This window comes from Onychomys torridus, chromosome 13 (assembly GCF_903995425.1).
Source record: "Onychomys torridus chromosome 13, mOncTor1.1, whole genome shotgun sequence".
NCBI classification, from domain to species: domain Eukaryota; kingdom Metazoa; phylum Chordata; class Mammalia; order Rodentia; family Cricetidae; genus Onychomys; species Onychomys torridus.
The window spans coordinates 2725249-2748437 of NC_050455.1; the positions used below are offsets into that span (position 1 = coordinate 2725249).

The 23189-nt window shown below is 43.7% G+C and overlaps 1 protein-coding gene across 3 annotated transcripts in view; it reads right to left on the reverse strand.

The window, feature by feature from the left end:
- Tmem241 (transmembrane protein 241) overlaps positions 1 to 23189 on the reverse strand; it is a 140830-nt gene that overhangs the window by 12014 nt on the left and 105627 nt on the right. The window contains exon 14 of one of the 3 annotated variants that reach the window (XM_036205130.1): positions 15629 to 15693. The exons of the other annotated variants lie outside the window; for them this stretch is intronic. Coding sequence (XP_036061023.1) covers positions 15629 to 15693 — 65 coding nt within the window. The remainder of the gene's footprint in view (positions 1 to 15628; positions 15694 to 23189) is intronic. 3 annotated transcript variants of the gene reach the window in all.

Sequence of the window (23189 nt, forward strand, 5' to 3'; positions counted from 1 at the left end):
GCAAACCTTGTAATCCCACCATCCCTGAAATGAACACACTTCACAGGGCGAAGGCAAAAACCTCAAGGCTGCAGAGCACACATGGCCAGAAACACCCATTCCAAGTGTCTCTTCCAGAGCGTTATTTCAGAGCCTCGCCAGCCTTTTTTCCCTGAGGGATCAAAGGCCTTGTCTCACCTTACATCTATTATTGTGGATGCTAATTCCTACTGAACTCAACAGACAGACAATATGTTTCCTCAGATGCAGACCAGTGTACGTGTACACACACACACACACACACACACACACACATCTATCTATCTATCTATCTATCTATCTATCTATCTATCTATCTATCTATCTATCTATCTATCTACCTATCTATCAATGACCAAATTGTTAAAGGTGTTCCCCATCTCCCATCTCTATTCCTACTACTTGGTTGTCACTCCCTTCTACCCCCACGAAAATGTATCTCCCTAACATCTTAGTCCCCTGCAGAATGAAGTTCACAGTCTGACAAAGTATGACACATAGGAAAGGTAATGGAAATCACTTTATTTTATTTATTTATTTTTGTGACAGCGTCTTATGTAGCCCAAACTTAAACTCACTGCGTAGGCAAGATCACACCACACCCAGTTTAATGTGCTACTGGGGATGGAGCCCAGGGTTTTGCGTAAGCTTAGGCAGTCACTCTACCAATTGGACTACATCTCTAACCCTGAATAATACCACTTAAAATGAGATGCCAACATTTAATTCAAACAGGGAATTGTATGTTTCATTCACTGTAGTCCTAAAGGGATTTAAGGAATATTAGGACATTTCCCCCTGGCTCCTGAATTCATTTTCTGTTTACCAAGGCTTGAGTAGTCTCCAGGAAGGGGCCCTAAAATCAGAGAGAGAGGATTTCTTGATTCAAAGATAACTAAAAATCTTTTTTATTTTTCTTTTTAGACAACGTCTCTCGGTATAGCCCTGGCTGTCCTTGAACTCACTCCATAGACCAGGCTGGGCTTGAACTCAGAGATCTGCTCACCTCTGCCTCTGGAGTGCTGGGATTAAATAAGTGTGCCACCACCTGGCTGAAAATCTTTTTCTTTGTTTTGGGTCTCAATAAGTATCCTAAGCTAGTCTCAATTTATAATCCTCCTGCCTCAGCCTCCCAAGTGTTGGGATTTTTGTGCTCTTTACGATCATTTTCTAAAGAGTCTTGATGTTCATGAGGTCTGTACAGGGATAAAGTCTGAGGGGCCGTCATGGTTCGCAGCCTGTGATATATGGCAGGCCCAGCGAATGATGGGCAATGGTAAAGAGTTGTTATGGAATTCTCGGCAGGAAGGAGATGCACTGTGGTCATCCCCACAGTCTTACACTTGAATCATTCCAATGAGCACTGCACACATCTGGGGGTAGGTGGGAGGGATAAGCCTGCACATCTGGCTGTCACACAGAGCCACTTTCAAAGCCATACCCAGGGTGCCTGGGCGATGCTACTAAGGACTTGAGCTGATTCAGATTCCTAATCAGGAGATGAGCAAATTTTGTAAGATCTTGTTGAAAAGTCAAATGACATTCTCTCTGCTCATTTGCAGGAACCTTGAGACTGGTGATTCTGTCTCCAGCAAACGCTGTCCAATGCCTTCAAGACATATTTGCATTACAAATGAAAGATGTTACTAGCATCCAGTGGGGTAGAGGTCAGGTTTACTCCTTGGTATCCAACAAGGCACAGGAGGGTACCCCACAACAAAGAATAATTTGGCTCCAAATACCAATAGTGCCAAGAGGAAAAATAAACTATTTTTATTTTTTTTACATTTGCATATCTATTTTTTGTATCTGTGAGTATGAGTGCATGCATGCTGTGGCACATGTGTGAGTGTCAGAGACAATTTGTGGCAGCTGGATCAAGCTCAGACCACTGGGTTTAGAGACAGATACTAAGCTGTCTTGCCAACCTAGAAACCCTACCTTAGATGGCCTAATTTGACCAGCTAAGCTGCTGCCCTCCCAGGAGAACAGATATGCCAGTTCAGGCATAAACTCTGACCACGCCCTCAGAGAACACTTCCCAGGTCAGCATCTGTCCACTCCAACAGCAGCTTCCATGTGTGGGCCCAACACAAACTCACAGCAGGCCACCATTTTCAAAGGAGTATGGAAATCTGGATTTGTAGGAGGAAATCAATAAAAACCTAAGAAACAATAATTGTACAGGAAAATATAGTAGGTCTAAAATATTTTTTTAAAAAAATCCAAGACCTACAACCTCTGCCTTTTGTGACTTCTGATTAGTTTAAATTCCCAGAGGACAAATACCAGCCACTCCCATCTGGAACCTGAGAGCTGGTCTGGCACTTGGCCATGCTTGAACTCACACAGTGTGTGGAGCAACCACCTAGGTGAGAGGTAGAAGTTGGAATTACAGTTCGACACAACTCTGGTTGTTCATTTTGTGGCTGGAAAATTCTTGGAGGCTGAAAAACCATCCCTAACTTCAAGAGTTCTAAAAACTCAGGAATTTTCAAAGCCAAGGTTCATTTTGCAATAGACATACATGCAACTTCCTTGATTCGGATCCAAATGGCCTCTCTTCCCATTTTGTGCAGGGCATAATCTCGATTCCACAGATGTGAAGCAGTCTGGAGACAGAGTTCCTTCCAGACAGCCACCACGGTTGCTAGTCTGCCTTAGCATCTCCTCACACCAGAGAGCCGGCTCACTCTGATTTCTCTGGCTCAATTCGGCACCTGGGTTTCTTTGGTTCATTTTGAAATTCTATACAAAATATGAAGGCATGCGTGTAAGAAAGAAAAATGCTGTCAAGAATTTAGGCTAGCACCATGCAGATGGAAAGATAAACATTGAAGCCAGTCTCCCTGTGTCTCCTCTATGGCCTTTAACCTTGCACATTGACCTGTACTGCTGGCAAGGCTTTGCCTGTGCTCAAGTTAGTTCTGGAAATTTGGGGGGCTTCCAACACACTGAGGCCTGGGTTTGAATTCCCATTTGATCTCCTCATGTCTATAAAACCCTGGGGAAAATCACTTAAATGCCTCAGAATAGGACACAGAAATTTGGAGCTAGTGTGGTGGCTCAGCAGGTAGAGGTGATGGTCCTAAGCCTGAGGACCTGGATTCCAGCCCTGGGGCTCACTGCAGAAGGAGAGATCCAACTCCTGAAGTTGTCTCTGGCCATCACATAAATGCTGGGACATGCACATGGGTATGGACACACATACATACAAAATACACCCATCTATACATACTACATACACACTTACATAGCACACACAGACAAAGGCCTGTCTTCCTCTTTTGACATTCTGAGGCATGTGTCTTCTCCTCCCCGTTAGTGTTGTTCTGTCACAGGACAGAAAGAGCAAGTATGGGGTCAGCTGTGTGGCCCAGAGCCCATTCTGAATCCTGGTATTTCATCATCGGTACTCTAGTCCTGTCTTCCCTGGGGAGCGAGGCCGAGTCTCTCCTATCCCACCGCCTAGCTAAGCCCTTCACACTAGCATTAGGGCCAGCTCCAGGTCAAGTCAAGGTCAAGCCAGACAAAGATCAAGTCAAGGTCGGCTTCTGAGCACACCCACCCTCTGTCACTTTAGTCTTCACACCCACAACACATTCAATAACTACCATCCTGTCCATCCCATCAAATACCTTTCTGACTTTGTTTCCCTTGAATAATCATTGAGAATTAGATACTCGCTCACGCTTCTTTAATAGTTTCCCCACGTGCTGCATACAACACTCAGTAAAACATTTTTTTGTTTTTTGTTTTTGTTTTTTGTTTCTGTTTTTGCTCCCACCCCACCACCCCACCCCCGCCCCGAGACAGAGTCTCCCTATGTAATTCTGGCTGTTCTGGAACTCACTCTGTAGCCCAGGCCTCTGCCTCCCAAGTGCTGGGATGAAAGGCGTGCACCACCACACCTGACAACACTCAGTAAGTATTCTAGCCAACAGAATCATAGCTATGTATTTAAAATCTAACATTCCTTGGGGCAGGACAGAGGGAACAGCAATGAAAGAGATGTCTTGATGGGGGCAAATTTTGAGGTTAGGGAGAAACCTGGTACCAGGGAAACTCCAAGGAACTCACAAGTGTGACCCCAGCTAAGATTCCTAACAATAGTGAAGAGGGTATCTGAACTGGCCATCTCTTTTAATCAGACTGGTGACTACCCTAATTGTCATCAGAGAGTCTTCTTCCAGTAACTGATGGAAACAGGTGCAGAGATCCACAGCCAACTGCTGGGCTGAGCTCTGGGAGTCCAGTTGAGGAGAGAGAAGAGGGATTGTATGAACAAAGGGGAGTCAAGATCATGATGGGGAACCCACAGAGACAGCTGACCTGGACTAGTGGGAGCTCACTGACTCTGGACCGACAGCTGGGGAGCCGTAATGGGACTGACCTAGGCCCTCTGTATGTGGTTGACATTTGTGTAGCTTGGTCTACACAACTACGGGGCTCCTAGCAGTGGGATCAGGACCTATTCCTGGCATTTAAACTGACTTTTGGGAACCCATTCCCCATGCTGGGTTGCCTCACCCAGCCTTGATGCAGGGGGAGGAGCTTGGTCCTGCCTCAACTTGGTATGCCATGCTTTGTTGACTCCCATTGGGAGGCCTGCTCTTTCTGAACAGGAGATGGAGGAGGACAGGATGGGGTAGGCAGAGGGAGGTGGTGGGGCAGGGTGGGAACAAGGAGAGAGGAGGGAGGGGAAACTGTGATCAGGAAGTAAAATAAAATAATAAATAAAAAGATGGAATATTAAAAAATATCTAACATTTCCTACAGACCCCAAATGCCTTCGTGGCCTCTGCCCTCAGCCTCCTCTGTGGCTGCTGTGGCACACTTTCCACACTTCCCTCTTTAAAAATTCCCGCCCCTTCTGGGGACCAAGTGCTTATCCGTTCAGGCCATAACCACCTGGTACTGCTCCTTCCCTTCCCTTCCCTCCTCCTCCCTGGCTTGAGGGCATGTGCACACCTGCCTGCCAGGTTCCCCATAGCCAGGGAGCATCTCTGCTGAGTCTGGTTTCACTCCCATGCAAGGGAGCAGCTGAGTCTGGCCCCAGTTCCCTGGCAAGCTTAGCCCCCACATGGACCAGAGCCCGGCTCCCACGCCGGCTCCCACCCTGGCTCCCACCCGAGCTCTGGCCTGAGCCCATGGCTTCAGGTATCTAACTGTTGCTCTTGGAAGCTGCTCAGAGGCTGCCAGGTTAAAATAGACACCAATACTGCAGTCCCCCCCCCCACCACAACCCCCACGGCTGCAGAGGCCAAGAGTGGATCAGCCGGCTGCCATCCTTGTCACCTGGAGTTCTCTGCGCCCTGAGCTCGGGCCACTCAACCCCACCGGCCTCTTGGCTGAGGGAAGGGTGTGGAAGGGCCAAGCAGGCCATGAAGGCCAAGCTGGGCCCCGAAGCTCCAGGGAGTCGCAGGAAGATCTGCCGCTGCCTTGCTGCTGCCGCCTCCACACATGCACAAACGGGATACTCCACTTCCACCTGTAGCCGCCACCAGCCAAAGACTTCAGCTGGACCTTCTTTAAGTGCGACACCAGCGACACCTGCTGGCTAAAAAGTGCTACTACACCCCCAAACCCCACAAGGATGGTAATACAAGCAAGCCAGTGTTTCATTTCAGGTAAGAGTACTTAATAATTTTACACCTTGAAACTAACAAGTTTTGAGTAATTCTTATAATATAGCCAAAAACGTTACTTCACAAGAATTTAAAAACATTTTTGCCTGTATGATGAGTGACATTTTCCTGGAAATATATGACCTTCCTAAGGCGTATCTGGCCTGTACCATTTTGGCATTTACTGTAATAATTCACATAGTAATCAAATATTGGTTTAACAATAATAAAAAAGATGAGTCATTATTGGGACTGATACAGGCTTCAAAAGATAGCAATGAAGGTTTACATAAAAATATTCTTTCTCTGGAATCTGCTAACCAGGATTTACAAGGTAGTAATAAAGATTTACAAAATGGGCTCCTTAGTTTGGAATATACTAACTTAATACAATAACTTCAGTCCATTTAATAATAAATGTATAGCCAGATTGGATTTTATTGATAATAAATGTGAATACATAATGGATAGAACTCTCCAGAGGGAAGTTGTCACTACTCAGACACTTTATAAGGAAGAAAGATCATCATTAACTGATAAAATAAGGTGTACGGAATCATATGTTTCAGAAGAACACAAAAGGTTGTATTCCATGAAAAATCTGGAATCCCTTACAAGAGAGGAGGCTAATTCCCTAGAACAGATGGTAGGTGCTTATTTGCAAGCCCTGGAAGAAGCTAACAGTAAACATGACAAGGGACATACTAAGCAGAAGGGTAAGAACATAAAGGTCATAACATCTCTAGATGGCTCTCAGAAAATGGCCTATCCTGTCATCACCCAGGAGAGGCCAGCAGATGATAGACACCCTGAGCTATATGTGGAATATATATTACAACAGATTGCGATGAGAGATTTTAAAAGTATATAAAGGAAGCGATAGTCACATATGGCATACACTCAACATATGTAAGACAGATGTTAAATTCGTGGTCTACCTCACATAGAATCATTCCAGATGACTGGAATCAGTTAATTCCAGCTGTTCTAGAATACAGCCAGCAGTTACAATGGAAAAGCTGGTTGAGAAAAGAGGCAAGAAATTTAGAACAATAAGGTAAAATCAGAGGTTTTGAGATCCTTAAAGATCTTGATGAGGGCTGTTTCACTGATAAGAATGTACAAGCCACTTATGATGAGCATACAATATCCCTATGCCATACAGCAGCTCTAAATGCTTGGGGGGAAAATCGCAGAACTGGGAAAACCAACTGAGGTGTACACAAAGAGATTTCAGGGACCACAAGGACCCTTCACTGATTTTTTTTTTACAAAGGCTGACCACAGCTATAATGAAAGCTGTGTTAGATAAAGAATTAAGACAAATATTAACTGAGTCCTTGGCATTTAACAATGCTAATACAGAATGAAAAAGAATACTTACACCATTAAAGGTCAGATCAGCTCCTTTGGAAGAATGGATTCAGTATACTAATGGTGTTGAGTCTCTTAACTACAGTAATGAGGCTTGGATATGAGAGACAAATCCCAGAGGTGAAAGAAGGCCCTGTGGTACCAAATGTGTTAAATGTGGCACACCAGGTCATATAAGTAAAAGCTATACATGGGGTGCTCCTAGAAGTAATACTTGTAGAAATAACCCAAACAGGAGACCCCAACCTTCTGATGTGGCAAAGGCCAACATTGGACCAATGAGTGAAGATCAATAATAGATATACGAGGCAACCCTTTACTGATGGGAAATGCCTCAGGGGGGCTCTTGCAGGCCCCCAAATTGAACGTGGTCCAAACATTTCCAGCCACTGTGGAGGAAATTCCTCTCCAGGACATCTGAATAAATCAATACCTAATGTAAAGAACGATACTGCACTGGATGATAGAACAGCTCTGATAGAGAATCAAAAATTCCAAAGAATACAATAAAATGAATATTTTGGCAGACTTCCATAAATGAACAAAGACCAAAACTTAGAATTCAAATTAATGACATTGTTCTGGAGGTCCTGGTAGACACAGATGTAGATGTGACTATAATTACACCAAAATCATGGCATCTGAATTAATCTCTTCAAGAGGTAGATGTACAATTTCTAGGGATTGGAACCCTATCTCAAATAAAACAGAGTTCAAGATGGGTTGAATGCCTAGGGCCAGAAGGACATACAGGAAGGCTGAAGCCATATGTAGCAAATGTAGCAGTGAATCTTTGGGGCCAAGATCTGTTACAATAGTGGAATAACCAGATTAAAATTCCTACACTCTCAGAAAAGGAACACAGACCAATGCATGTTTCTAGGAATAATATCATAACATGCTGTAAAAAACAGTTACCAACTGTTCAGGCTGTACATAAACAAAGCACAACTGCTGTTGAACTCTCAGAAGTACCAACTGCCTTACCTTTAAAATGGCTAATTAATAGACCTGCCTGGGTTGGATAATGGCCTTTGACAAAAGAGAAGCTACAAGCTTTAGAACAGCTGGTTCAAGAGTAGTTAAATGCTCAACACGTTGAAGAATCTACCAGTCCTTGGAATTCTCTTGTGTTGGTTATTTTTAAAAAAGTCTTGTAATTAGAGAATGCCGACAGATCTGAGAACTATTAATAAAGTAATTCAGCTGATGAGCTCCCTACAGACTGGGGTGCCTTGCCCTCTCTGCTACCCCAAAAATGGCCTATAATAGTTACTGACTGTTTATTTATTATTTATTAACAGACTTAAAAGACTGTTTCTTTACCATACCCTCACAAGAAAATGATAGAGAAAAATTTGCCTTCATAGTACCTAATTATAATAATTCCCTGCCAGTAAAGAGATATCAATGGAAGGTCCTCCCACAAGGAATGTTAAACAGCCCTACCCTGTGCCAATATTTTGTGCAAAAACCATTGGAGATAATTTGTGTGAAGTTTCCACAATCCATAATTTATCATTATATGGGTGATATTTTATTAGCTGATCCAAAGTTAGGCACATTAGAAAGCATGTTTGAAGAAGTAAAAAAAGTTTTGCCTCACTGGGGACTGCAAATTGCTCCTGAAAAATACAAAGATGAGATTCTATTAATTACTTAGGATATAAGTATTTCCAACTTACTGGGTATCATGGGAATACCCAAAGAAGGACTACAAAATATGGTTAATACTCTAAAAGGGGATAAAGAATTAAATAGTCCAAGAAAATTATCAATCAAATGTAGCTGGAGCTTTCTCCAGTCCCACCCGGACCTACAGCCACTCAGACCCAAATAAACACACAGAGGCTTTTATTAAATAAAAATGCATGGCCTAATGGCTCAGGCTTCTTGCTATCTAGATCTTACATCTTTTAAATTAACCCATTTATATATAACTTGAGAGAGACAACTAGAAAGCTGTTTTTAGCTCCGTTTTAGAATCTCTTCTAAAAGCTTTTTCAGGTTTTAAGTGGAAACTCTTGCCCCACATTGTGCACCAGATAACGCTCTCCTTTCTGGACAAGTGGGACACAAGGAAAAGTGATTTCTGAACTCTGCCAAGACAGGGTAAGATGATCTTTCAGAATTCCTGCTTCTGAAAATGGTCTGTCAGATACTCTAGGCCTGTAGCCAATTTGAATACCCCAGCGATGCTGAGAAACATTAGGTGACTGTCCAGGCTGCCAGCTGTCTCTGTCTACTCTTGCAAGACTCCTGAAAGTTGCTTGCATCCTTCCCCTGTTTCTCAGGTATCATTATATTCCTTCTCAGGTCTTTGATGGGATTGAAGACTAACAGTTATAGTTACAATCTTCTTGTATCTTAGCTAGAACACATTAAGGATTAGATTCAGATTCTTCAGGATAGGGCACCTTTTGGAATGATCTCTGTAACATGCCATTTACCTATGCTCCAGACTTCTCTGGATTTTAGTATGTGTCTCTTGTTTGATATTGTTTTTGTTGGTTGTAGTTCCATCTTGTCTAGGTCATTATCCCTTATTCTTCCTGGACAACATTTGATAATCATTCCTGTTGTATATAGTTTTGTATTAGGTTAGAACTTTCTTATTTAGACAAAAGTGAGGGATGTAGTGGGTAGCTATTCCAGCTTTGATCTGGAAGTACTACCCCCATTGAGGCTTCAGTAACTGTCATGCCTACAAGGTGGGGCCAAGACAGGAGCCCTTAAGACCTGAGATCCAGATGTGCTGGCTCTCTTGGTTCCTGGATCCTGGACACTGAAGGTAGACCGAGCAGAGTTCTCCAGAGAACACTACTGGGCTGCACTACACCTTTCCTGAACCCTGTAACTAATCCTTTATTTGTAAGTTACCCCACAGAATAAACCTCCCTTTTAACTCTGTAGAGTTGCCTTAATACTTCCACCAATCGCTGAAGCTGAGAAGGAATTGGCTCTAGTAGAAAAGACAATATGAGAAGCACATGTGGTCTGGTCATACTACCCTCCAGACATTCCCCCCACAGGTATTTTGATACAGAGGGAAGATATTATATTGGAATGGATATTTCTACCACATAAACCAAGTAAGAAGTTATCAGATCTCTGATTTGATTCAGAAAGGAAAATTAAGATTTCGCCAGTTCATAGGAATGGACCCAGCAGAAACTGTAGTACCTTTAACTAATGAGGAAATTTCCTCACTATGGAAAGATAATGAATACTGAAAGACAGCCTGCAGTAACTTTTTGGGAGAGATTAACAACTGTTATCCCAAAAGCAAGAGAATAGAATTCATAAAGATGACTGAATGGGTCCTTCCTCACGTTGTACAACAAAAGCCAATTTCTGGAGTCTTCACATTCTATACTCATGCAAATAAATCAGGGAAATCAGGATATAAAATCAGGAGACTTAAGTAAAGTTGTTCAAAGTCCATACAACAAAAAGCAGAACTGTATGCCATTCTGATGGTACTGATAGACTTCACGGAACCCCCTCAATACAGTCAGTGACTCAATACACAGAGAGAGTTGTTTTATATATTGAAACTGCTGAATTTATTCCTGATAATACAGAATTAACTTCATTATTCATATAATTGCAGGAAATCATCAGAAATAGGGAACATCTATATATATAACACATATCAGATCCCATACAGGTCTACCAGAACCTTTAGCAAAAGGTAATGATAAGATTGATCAGTTACTAATAGGTAACATGCTAGAGGTCTCAGAATTTCATAAGAAACACCATGTTAATAGCAAAGGGTTGAAGAAGGATTTCTCCATCACTTGGTAATATTGTAAAAAAAATGTCCTAACTTGTTCCTTCTATAAACAAACTCCATTACCTTCAGGGAGCAATCCAAAAGGTATACAAAGAAGTAAAATTTGGCAGATGGGTGTATTTCATTTTTCAGAATTTGGGAGATTAAAGTATGTACACCATATCATTGACACCTAGTCAGGATTTCAGTGGGCAACTCCTATGAGTTCTGAAAAGGCTGATTCTGTGATTGCATACCCATTAGAAGTTATGGCCATCATGGGAATACCTGTACAAATTAAGACAGACAATGCCCCAGCATATGTTTCCAATAAAATGAGACAATTCTTTGCTTATTACAATATAAAGCAAGTTACAGGTATACCATACAATCCCACAGGCATAGAAAGATAAAATAGAACTTTAAAGGGTATGCTAAATAAACAGCAACAGGTAACAATGACTCCTAGAAATAGATTGCACAGTGCTTTATTAACCTTGAATTTTCTCAATGCTGATGAGAAAGGAACAACAGCTGTGGAGAGACATTGGACGACAGACAAAACTCCTGAGCTAAACCAACCAGTTTATTTCAAAGATATTTTGACCTCAGAATGGAAACCAGGATATGTCCTACATTGGGGAAGGTGTTTTGCTTTTGTTTCCACAGGAGAAGAAAAACTATGGATACCAACAAAATTAATAAAAATTCCATTTGAACAGGAGAAACCCTTTGATGATAAGTAAATGCTCATCCACTGATGTGACATCTCTCCAAGTTGTAAGAGAAAGGGTTGGGGCAAGGTTTTGTTTTTGTCTTTACAGAATAATAGAAATTCCCATCTTCCAGAAATCAAAAGGCCTTGTATATCCAGATGTCTACAGCAGAAAGAAAGAATCTATTGTTGCCAAACTACACAGGGTAATATCTCACTGCCTAACAACTAGAAAAGTTGTGGTTCTGATTCAATTATATACCAAGCTGGCTTTGGAGTTGGAATTGGCTCCCTCCTTCTCTAAACCCAAGCATATTGCTAAAAGAAAAGATTGAGAGATTCTTCTGTCTCATATCAGAAGAGCCCTCTGGTGTGGGACAGAAGGAAACCAATAAAAAGGGACCATTGTCTTCAATATTCTATTTCTCTCCATGCTTACTCTTCATTTCTTAGAATCCTCTCTTATATGTCATGTCATGTTTAAACACAAACTTTCCATTTTGATGTTAATAATGTACATGTTTTTTCACAGTAAAAAATAAGTCTTTTCCAATAGCAATCTCTGAAGTCTCCAGAAGGAAGATGGGGCCCCACAACAACTCTACCCAGTCCAGAACGATGCCATGGTACTCATAAACATTACTCAATGATCAACCTCAGACTGAAAACTCTCCAAGATAATTCCATTATAAGATGGTCCATCATACTACACTTCTAGCCAGAATCTCAGACAATCTTACTCATTACTCTGAGACTGGCTGTAGAATCTACAGTTAGTCCAACTGAGACTTAACTATCTGAGCTTTCTTACAGGACCCCACAGAGATACATCACCCCCTGAACAGCAGGAAGTAATTCTAAGAAAACAATGCCCCCTTTTTTTCAAAGTTTTTATATTTCTCAGGGTTATAGATAATGGTTATAGGGTTGGGGGTGGAAGAAAACATTGGACTTAGTATTCCCCTTAAGAAAAGAAAAAAAGGGGGAATGGATAGGTATAGATATTAGGGTACATTATTGTATATACTAGTAAACTAATTTAGTAAAATATCAGCCTTAGATAAATTGCACTGTTATGGATTCTTGTATATTGATACAAATGTAAACTATTTTATATTCTTATTACAGATAATTTGTATATTGATACAAATACAGAACCATATTTGTTGTAATGTACATATAATTCTACTATTCACTTTTTTTCTTTTTCTTTTTCTTTTTTTTTTAAGACAGAGTGCCCCAGTCAGTCCTAGGTTATAAGGCTTTGGACACAGGAAAACCTGGGTTTGAACTCTGGTACAATCTCCCATAGATATAAAATCCTGGAGGAGGGGGGGAATCACTTAAATGCCTCAGAAGCTCAGCTTCTCCATTTTTACAATATCCTTAGCTTGGAGGATTGTGAAGGTGAGGTGATATTAATGCCAAATGTCAGACATAGAGATGGTTAGATCTTGTGTGTATGTGTGTGCACAAGCGAGTGCATGTGTGTATATGCATGCACTTCTGTGTACATGCATCTGGAGCCCAGAGGACAACCTTGGGTAATACTGGGGTAACTACTACACTGTGCTTTTTAAACTTGGGTTTTAAGGATTGAACTTAGGTCCTCTTGTAAGTAATTTATATGCTGAGCCATCTCCCCAGCCCCCTAAATAGTTATTATTAAAAGAAGAGGGTCTAGGTGGTGGTGGCACAGGCCTTTAATCCCAGCACTAGGGAGACAGAGGCAGGTGGACCTCTGTGAGTTTGAGGCCAGCCTGGTCTACAGAGTGAGTCCCTGGACAGCCAGAGGTACATAGTGAGACCCTGTCGCAAAACAACAAATTGTAAATAAATAAAAAGAAGAGGAGATGGAAGGTGGAGCAGTGTTTCCTCACTTTTATATTCTTTCTGCTATTCTTCTCCAGATAGGAAATGTCACCCCAAGAGAGGACAAGGATCCCTTATTCTGTGTGCTGAGTGAAAACTGCTCTTTTATCTGCCTAGGACGACTTACAGAAGGGCTTGCCATTGGCAGGGAATGAGCTGAGGACAGTTTCTAACACATACTAGGTCTGTGGCATCATCCACAGGAGTAAACCCAGGCACCAGTGCTGGCCACACCTACTAGCACTGTGGTACAGAGTCAAATGGGTAACAACTCAGCAGGTCCACTTTTCACACTAATGCATACACAAAAAAACCAGCAAGGTGGCCAGAATGGACCAGCCATCAGGATTACTTAGGTACCAAAAAGAAAAAAAAATTTCCCCTAGAACCAGGCTGTGCTTGGGTAAGGCTAAGTAATCTAAAGATGATTTAAAATTATACAAGGGGGTATTAATAGGCTAACTGGAAACACTGTACCACTTATGTGAGAGACACAAACACCTGTGGGTTTGGAAGTTGTACCAGGCTTTTTCTTTTGGGCCACCAACCACCTCCCAAATCATGACACGGACACTTCTTATTAGTTATGAATGCTTGACCTAGCTTAGGCTTGTTTCTGGCTAGCTCTTTTAACTTAAATTAACCTGTTTTTCTTTATCTACCTTTTGCCTCGGGGCTTTTTACCATACTTCCTTCTATATATCTTACTTTCACTGTTTCTTGTATCTGTCTGTCTGTCTGTCTGTCAGCTGCCTGGCTGTTCCCGGCCATGCCCCCTCTTTCTCCTTGTTCTTTTCTCCTCCCTCTGCTTCTCGTTCTTCCTTTCTTGAGCCTAGATTTCTCCTCCTATGTATTCTTTCTGCCTGCCAGCTCCACCTATCTCTCTCCTGCCTAACGACTGGCCAGTGAGTTTTATATTAGACCAATCAGGTGCTTTAGGCAGACACAGTGAAACAAATGCAACCTATCTTTTTTTGTTTTGTTTTGTTTTTCGAGACAAGGTTTCTCTGTGTAACTTTGCACCTTTCCTGGATCTCACTCTGTAGACCAGGCTGGCCTCAAACTCACAGAGATCCACCTGCCTCTGCCTCCCCAGTGCTGGGATTAAAGACGTGCACCACCACCGCCCAGCAACATATCATTACATAATTAAACACACATTGTTAAACAAATGCATCATATACAAATGTAACACACCTTTAAACAGTTAAAGTAATATTTCTTAGTATCAACAAATATAACACATCTTTACATAGTTAGATATTCCACAACAGGTATCTGTAAGAATATTGGCTTCTGAGGCAGCCAATCATTCTCTCCCTAGACACCACAGGATCAATAGTGGTGACTCTGAGGTAGATGAATGGCTAAAAGGCATTCTGGTGATGCGCTGAACTGAGTATTAGTTAGATATGGAATCTTCAGCTGTTGAAAATGTATCAGGTCATATGATATGTAAGAACATGCTTTATAAGTATGCAATATTGTACATAATACTGTATATCATATGAGTTGTATAAGAGGGTATTCTTCTGAATGTAAATTCACACACTCATAACAGTTGAAAGATAAAGAATTGGGGCTTACACTTGCAATAAGGCTTGTTAAGGAAGGGAATGGCTCAGTTGCCTTTAGCCTACTGGCTATGGGTGGGTTAAGACTTCTGCAATTGGGGGTTCTTCCATTGTGCTATAAGCCTGTATTTAAGACCTCTTCTCTCCTTCAATAAAAGGCATTCAAAAAAAGGGGGGGGAGAAAGAAATTGAAGATAGCGATGTTCTAAAACAGGAAATGGTGATGGTGCATGGGCCTATGAGGATGCTGGACTAAAGTCTATCAAGTTGTGCAAACAGGAAAATTGTATACTATGTGAATTATCTGTCAATAAAGATCATATATATATATATCTTTATATATATATATATAATATAAAGAATTGGAGCTTGCTTGCTCATACCTGCCACTCCAGCATTTGAGAGACTGGACAGGAGGATTAATACAAGCTCAAGGCCAACCTGGGCTGCAATGGGAGGTGTAGGTTAGAGGGGAGTGCTTACCTAGCACATGTGGCACTGTGTTTAAACCCTAGTACTGCAATCAATCAATCAATCAATGACTAAACAAAACAGGGAAGGCTTCACTAATAGGAAACTTTTCTTAGGATGGAGACATCTTCCCAACACACATTTCTGCTTCATTTGAGAAGAAATCAATGAATCTGTGTCTTCTCTCCAGAGAACTTACCACCCCACAGCTGCACGGGTCAGGATCACGTCAAACAGCACCAGTGACAAGGCAGCTGTGGTGACCTGCAGAAACAGCAAATGCCATCAGACCAGTGGAGTCTGGGGGACTCCCACAGCATCTCTCCAAAGCTTTGAAAGGACTGCCTCTGACATTAGCCACCCCTGCCTGTAGGTCCTCTGAATCTAGCGTGGCCTTGCCTCTGAGCAGAGAGTGATGTGGAAATGCTATGTCCTGTAGACTGTTGGAATCCCCAAAGCATCATTTAATTTCTGTGCCAAAGTCAGAGAGAGACTGTGTGAACAGTATTCATTCCTGACTCAATGCACAGAATCAGCTCCAATGTCATGGTGATCCCAGACCTGTGCCCAGATCCTCAGGGGAAACACTTCTCTGTCCACACAGCTTCATCTCTCTTGCCCCTTCTAATACCCTTGTCGTTCTAGACTGTGACACACATTCTAAGAAACCAGGTGCTTCATGGGGGAAGAGAGCAGTTCAACCTGTAATTATCTGAACTACAGGAGCTGGGGTAGAGGGAAGAGGTTAGTCCTCTGCCTTTTAGATAGAGCAGGAAATTCCGGAAGACTTAGCAATGGTGGCCATGTGGTCCAGACTCCAGGGTGTCCTCTGAGAGTTGTTGTGAAATGTGTGTGAACCAACAACCAAGCGCTCACCACACTTAGAATACCTGTGTCAAGGCAAGATGGTTCCTGTGTCTAGAATTCTGAATTCTGCAGGCCAGAGCAGCTTCTTTGAGGAAGGTAACCCTAAGAACCTGCTTTCTTGCTGTGAGAGAGTGGGTGCAGGCTGCTCCTGAGAGCCCTTCAAGCTGGGAGTGTCAGAAATCCTGGCTACTACTCACCCTCCCCCCCCCCACCCGTCAAGGGAATGCCCTGAGCTGTCCCAGAGGCCTTGGTGTCCCAGCCAGGGACAAGGCAGCAAGAAGATGGCAGGAATGGGTTGAGTTGAATAAGGCCCTCCTCATGCACTATCTTTCTCCTCTCCTCTTCCCTGCCCCCTCCCCTTCATTCTCTCTCTCTTTCCCTTCCCTGTGTGTGTGCACATGGGCACTTGCTGGGCACTCATATACAGCACACATGTAGGGGTCAAAGGACAACTTCATGTGTCGACCCTCACCCCACCTTGTTTGAGGCAGAATTTCCTGTTCCCCCAATGCATACACCAGAATAGCCCGCCCCACCAGCTTCCAGGGATTCTTCTCTCTCCTTCCATCCTGCTCTAGAAGAGCTAGGGTTATATATGCCTGCTGCCATATCTGGCTTCCTTTGGGGTCTGAGAATCACTTTTCATTCACCATCTCAGAGATAAGTCTGTTCCTCTGACCCAGAACCTTTAGTAACTAAGATTGTGAATCTTTGTAGTTATCTTTGTTTCCTTTTAAAATTTTCTATTTGCCTTACTTTATTGATTTGCAGCAAAGCCTTGACTATACAAAAGACCTCTACACTGTCTGCAGAGACATAAACAACCAGGCCAGAGGAGCAAGGGAAAAGGAGATAGTATCTCCCTCCTCGTCTCCCTCCTCCTTCCTCTTTAGTCTGTGTGAAACAGGGTCCCTGTGGCTCAGGCTGCCTTTGTTTGGCCTTCTGCTCCTCCCACTCCAGCCCTGAGGGCTAAGACCGCAGGCGTGTGCCACCACCCTCAGGTGTTTTTCAACTTACCTTTGACAAGGGTCTTCTCTACATGTGGTCAAAATTCAAAACTGAGCTGTCCTGCAGGGCAGATGTCTGACTTTGGAAAAGAGGCATGCTACCTGTACAAACATCTCACTCACCTCCTCATTTTCCAACAGAGGACACAGTGGATGAGTTAAAGGCTAGCTCTAACCTGGAGCCCCTGGGCCGGGAGCTTCTGAAGCAGTGACCTTCAAGGAGCACTGTCCCATCAGGTGGCTACCTACCACAAGTATTTCATTGGCACTGTCCCCCAAATACCTTTCGTCAAGGTTTTCCCATTTCTCTGTTTGGAGAAATATTATTTTATAGTGTGTGTCCGCTTTCACTCCTTCCTAGTCTCACTTTTACTGCCATTTTCTCTTCATCTGTTTTTAGTGATAGCCTCTCTTTTTTCAAAACATTTATTGTTTCCTGGAACCATGCCAACAAGGACGTATTTCCCAGAACTGACAGGAAGGGAGTTTGCAGTCTGCAGAGGCTATTAGCTAGACTGTCAGCTTGGTGCACTGCAGCACTCCATTGTGGCTATGGGGACAGGTGGTATCTTCTTTCTTTCTCCACCATTGCCTGCCTGCACCTCATCTTCCTGTCTTAAAATATATATATATATAGTGTGTGTGTGTGTGTGTGTGTGTGTGTGTGTGTGTGTGTAAATCACAGTGCACATGTAAAGGAGATGGTTCTCTCCTTCCTCCATGTGGGTTCTAGGGTCCGAACTCAGGTGGGCAGGTGTAGCAGCAAGTGGTTCTGTCCTCTGAGCCATCTGGCTGGCCCTCCCTTCACCATCTTTATCGGGTCTTTACCCATCTTCTCTGCCTGTTCTCTGATTGACTATTCATGTGACTTAGTCATGACTAAGAAAAGGGAGGCGCCCCTTGTCAGGGAATATCCTCCGCCAGGCCTGTGCCTCTGCACCTCCACACTTCCTGGAGCTGAGCAGGAATCCTGCCTGCCAGGAGTCAGGCAGCTAGCCCGACTATGCCTGTGAAAGGTGCCTTTTGCCAAGAAAAACATGGCTTAAAAATTTCAAACCAGTTCTTACTTGAAAAATCAGTTTGTTCTAACAGCCATGTGGGTGTCTTAGCCTCTGCTCCTTCCTGGAAATGTCTGTGCAACCCTCCTCTTCAGCCACATTTTCAACCCTCCTCTTCAGCCATTTTCAAGCTCCTCCGAAGGAAGCTTTCTCTTGTCACAGGCAAGCCTGCTGATGGCTGACACACGTTGACATGTTTAAATCAGGTGGCTTTGTTTCTGCCAAGACTGCAGTGGCACGCTTGCCTGGCGGGCTACTGTGGAGCCAAGCGGGCTGCTTTTCCGTCTAGTCCTTAAGAACCACCATGCTTCTAGTTTTCACGCTGCCTTTTCCTTCAATCACAGCTCCAGCGGGGCAGCCTCCCAGTAAGGCAGATGCTGGTTGCAGCATGGACGGTTCCCAAAGGCTGACCTCTCCAGGTCTGAGGATCAAATTCATGCCTGCTCAGTGTGATAGGTTTCTGAACATAAGGGCCGCTCACTCCTAATCCCACCTGGAGGAAGTAAAAGCTAGTGGCTGAGTGCTCCAGGCCAGACTATAAAAGGGCTCACTAAGCAGTACAAGGACCTCCCTTGGCTTACAGGTAGAGGGACTGTGACTCAGAGATGGTGTCTGACTTGCCCCATGGACGCTGAGGTTTGTGGCAATGGGAGTAGCACCAAAGCCCTGTCTCCCAGCTCAACTTTCCCTCATAGGCAGGAACTCAAGAAAGAGCCACACAAGCCACATGTGGCTTTAAGGAGCCACTGGAAGGTTGGGGAGATAACTAAACAGATGAAACACTTGCCTCACAGAATCCACGTAAAAAGCTGGCATGGTAGCAGATGCTTGTAAACCCAGTAGTCTCAAGCTAGGCAGAGACAGGCAGATCCCTGGAGCTCACAGGCCAGTCTGCTTGGCCTACTTGGTGAGTTCCAGGCCGATAAGAGATCACATCTCAAACAAATAGTGGAGAAGCACTTAAGAAATGACACCGAGGTTGTCCTCAGACCCACACCATGTACACAATCACACAACACACGTGAGCACTCACATATACATATGCACACACAAGAGCCTACTGAAAGCAAGTCTCATATTTTCACACATCCATGTTCACAGTGACATCATGCATAACAGTTAGGAGCAACCAAAATGCCCACTGAGAGATGATCAGGTAAAGAAACTAACTCACAATGGAGTATCATTCAGCTTTCTTTTTTCTTTCTTTCTTTTTTTTCTTGCTTTCTTCTCTTTCATTCAGCTTTTAAAAAGAGGAAATTCAGATGCATATTTCATCGTGGATGCTAGGCCACATGAAATCAGATTCCACTTCTGTAAGTTACCTCATCATAAACTCATGGAGGCAGAAAGGAGAATGGGAGTTATCATGGCCTAGAAGAGCCCAGAAGGAGAGTTTGTTCAATGGGTACAGAATTTTGGTTTGGGAAGAAGAAAAATTATTGAGAGAGACAGTAGTGAAGGCACACAATGGTGTAAATCCACTTAATGCTACTGGACTTCCTGTTTATGGTGGTTTGAATAAGAATGACTCCATGGTTGTCCTCTGGCCAGTCCTTGGCCTTGGCCTCTTGACTAGAACCATAACCCAGAGTCCTAGGACTGAACTCCTAGAAGGGCACTCCATCTGAGTTCTAACTATGACCTGCTATTTGGTTGTCAACTTGACTACATCTGAAATTAACTAAAATCCAAAAATGGAGGGTACACCGGTAAGGGATTTTTTGCTTGATTTGAAGTAGGAAGATCCACTTCTAATCTGGATCTTGAAGTGGGAAGATACATGCCCTTTAATTTGGTTCTGTGTGGGGAGGGGAGGGGGGAGACGGGGGGACAAACTTTTGATCTGGGCCACACTTCCTGCTTGAAGCCTGTTTAAGGACATGGAAGAGGGAAGCTTTTATTCTTTGTCTGTTTGCCCTAACCTTGTTAGCAAGCACACTCCTTCACTGGAATTAGAGCCCACTTCTTCGGGATTCTAGCATCTACTGAAGACAAGCTAAGCAACTTCTGGATTCTTGTAATTGCTGTTCATATCCAGCCATTGTTGGATTAGCTGGACCACAACCTGTAAGTCATTCTAATAAACCCCCTTTCTATATAAAGAAAGAAATTCATTCTATAAGTTCTGTTACTCTAAAGAACCTGACTAATACACTTGGATTTCTGACACTATGTTCCATCTGCCATTTTCAAAGATAATGAAACTCATGTTCCCATGGATGCCATGCATGGTCCCAACTAGCTACTCCTCTGGGCCTGCCTTGCTGGTTGGTGAATCTCCCAAATTTGGCTTTCTCCCCTCTTTCCTTGCCCTGGAGTTTAGGAAAGAAAGCACAGGCCTAATGTCCAGGGACTAGGTAAGTTGGCACACATTCCATATTGAACAGCTGGTTGGTCTCCAGCTCCACGAAGCAATCCTTACACCCAAGCAACAGGCAGCTCCTGTGTGCCACTCATTCCATAGTTATGATTAGAATGAACTTCCAATATTCCTGAGATTCCTGAGCTGAGTGCATCCAGAGGTTAAGGACCCCACTGAAGTAATCTTAATACCAGGGTCTTCCAACCTTTTCAACACCTCCAACCACCTTTTATGCAATAATATTACTCAAGTTACAAGAAAGCACCTCGAATAAACTACCTTCTGTCCTCCAAAACTGTCATCTGCATTCTTTTGAAAGCTCTTGAAGTAGCTAAAGTTGCCCCTTGCAGAAGGCTTCCAGCTATTCTCAAGATTTGCCGTCGAGAAGATGTAAGAAAGGGTCATTAATAGTAATTGCTGTTCTTGATTTTAAAAAGCAGTTTTAGAGATACACTTTTTTTTCCCCAAAGAAGAAAGAATCTTGTCAGCTGCACATGTCCCCAGAGCCCTGAATAACAAGCACCATGCCACAGGCACAGCCCACGCCAGCAGCAGCAGGACTCAATGCAACAAGCAGCCTCAGGCTTTGATCTTTCTGGCTCTGTCAATGGGTTTCATAACCTCTGTGTTATTTAAACAAATTTTGCTATTTAAAGTGGATCAGGTTTGTTTTTCAAACATTCATTTCAAACCTAAGGCAGGGTGGGGTTTGAGAGGGGGGTGAGTGGGGGGAGGAAGATGAGTGACGGACAGTGAGGTTCTGGGGGAGAGTCGGGGACTCAGTCCCTGTCTGTTGTCACTTGGACGCACATGACTACTTTGGTGTTTTGAGACACGGTCTCATTCTGTAGCCCAGGCTGGCCTGGCACTCCCTTTGTAGCCCAGGCTGGCCTCAAACTCAGAGATCTACCTGCTTCTGCCTCCCGAGTGCTGGGATTAAAGGTGCATGCTACTACGCCCAGTTGTCATGACTCTTAAGCTTCTGCCTCCTGTGTGGCTATAGTTTTTCCAGGCAGCTTCTGAGCATCACATCGCTGTCCCTGCTGGAGCCATTTCAGAGACCTGCCCAACAATGCCTGCTCCCCCTCAAAGTCCATCCCTAGAAAACCGTTCCTGCTCTTGCCCCAGTGCATACATTAGTTTGTTCTCTGGGTGCCACGGCCCCTTGCCACCACACATGCCCAGTGTGTGTGCTAAGCAGTGTGTGTGCTCAGGGGCTAACAGAGGTCTGCATACAGGATGGATGCCTCGTGAATTTCGTATGACTGCATTAGGTCATCAGAGCTGGGAAGACAGTCTATGAAATCAGAACACTGATCACTTAAAATCCTTCACAGATGTGTGATAACTGGAACCAAGGGCTTACTAAGATATCCCCTGGCCCTCACTGCTGACTAATTATCTCCACCATTGGGGGTAGGAAGGACTCCACAGAGAGGATTGAGATCACCTTGGTGCCAAGTGAAACATGGTAGGAAAGGTTCTAATGGAGTTCGGGACCAACTGTGGCTTCAGAAGGATCTACAAATGCAGAATCTTATGGTTGAACTTCATGGGTAGAAATTAGGAGAGAACCTATCTTAAAGGAAGGTATGGGAAGTTCTGCCAGATGGATAGACAGAACAAGAGGTATCTGTTTCTTCTTTCCATGTGTATGTACATATGTATATCTGTGTGTGTGTGTGTGTGTGTGTGTGTGTGTGTGTGTGTGTGTAGGCCAGAGACTGATGTCGTGAATTTTCCTTAACCATTCTTTCACCTTACTCTTTGAGGCAGGGTCGCTCAATCAAATGGAGCTCACCAGTATAGCCAGTTGCTGGACAGTTTGTTCTTGAGATCCCCTGCCTCTGCCTTCTGAGGCTAGAAATACAGGTGAGCTGCCATGGCCACTCAGCATATACGGGAATCCAACTCTTGCCCCCTTGCTGGGTGGCGAGTGCTTTAACACACACATCCCAGCTGTTTCCCCAACTCCATAATGTACTTCCAGACAAGCTGCACCAGTTTCACCCAGGAGCTTGCAGGACTGTGGCAGCTCAAACCCCACACCCACAGACCTTGCTCAGGGACAGTATGCACACTCAGAATGGGAGTCAGTTCCACACCTGCAGTGCCAGCAGCAGGTGGAAGACCGGCTGCCTGCAGCTGCTCAACTGCATGCCTGCAGCTGCTCAACTGCATGTCCAGGGACAAGAGTGTCACACAGCAGCTGGAGGAAGAGTCTTCCACCTCCAGGGCTGCAGAGCTCAAAGGTTTACATCACACAGTCCTGGAGTCTGCACTGCTGACTCACACAGGGGTGGCCAGGCCTAGTCTTATTTTTAAGTTCAAGTGGAAATTTAATATGACATTAATAACTTGCCGGGGAGTGGTAGTGCCATCTTTAATCCAGGAGGCAGAGGCAGGTGGATCTCTGTGAGTTCAAGGCCAGCCTGATCAACAAAGTTAGTTCCAGGACAGCCA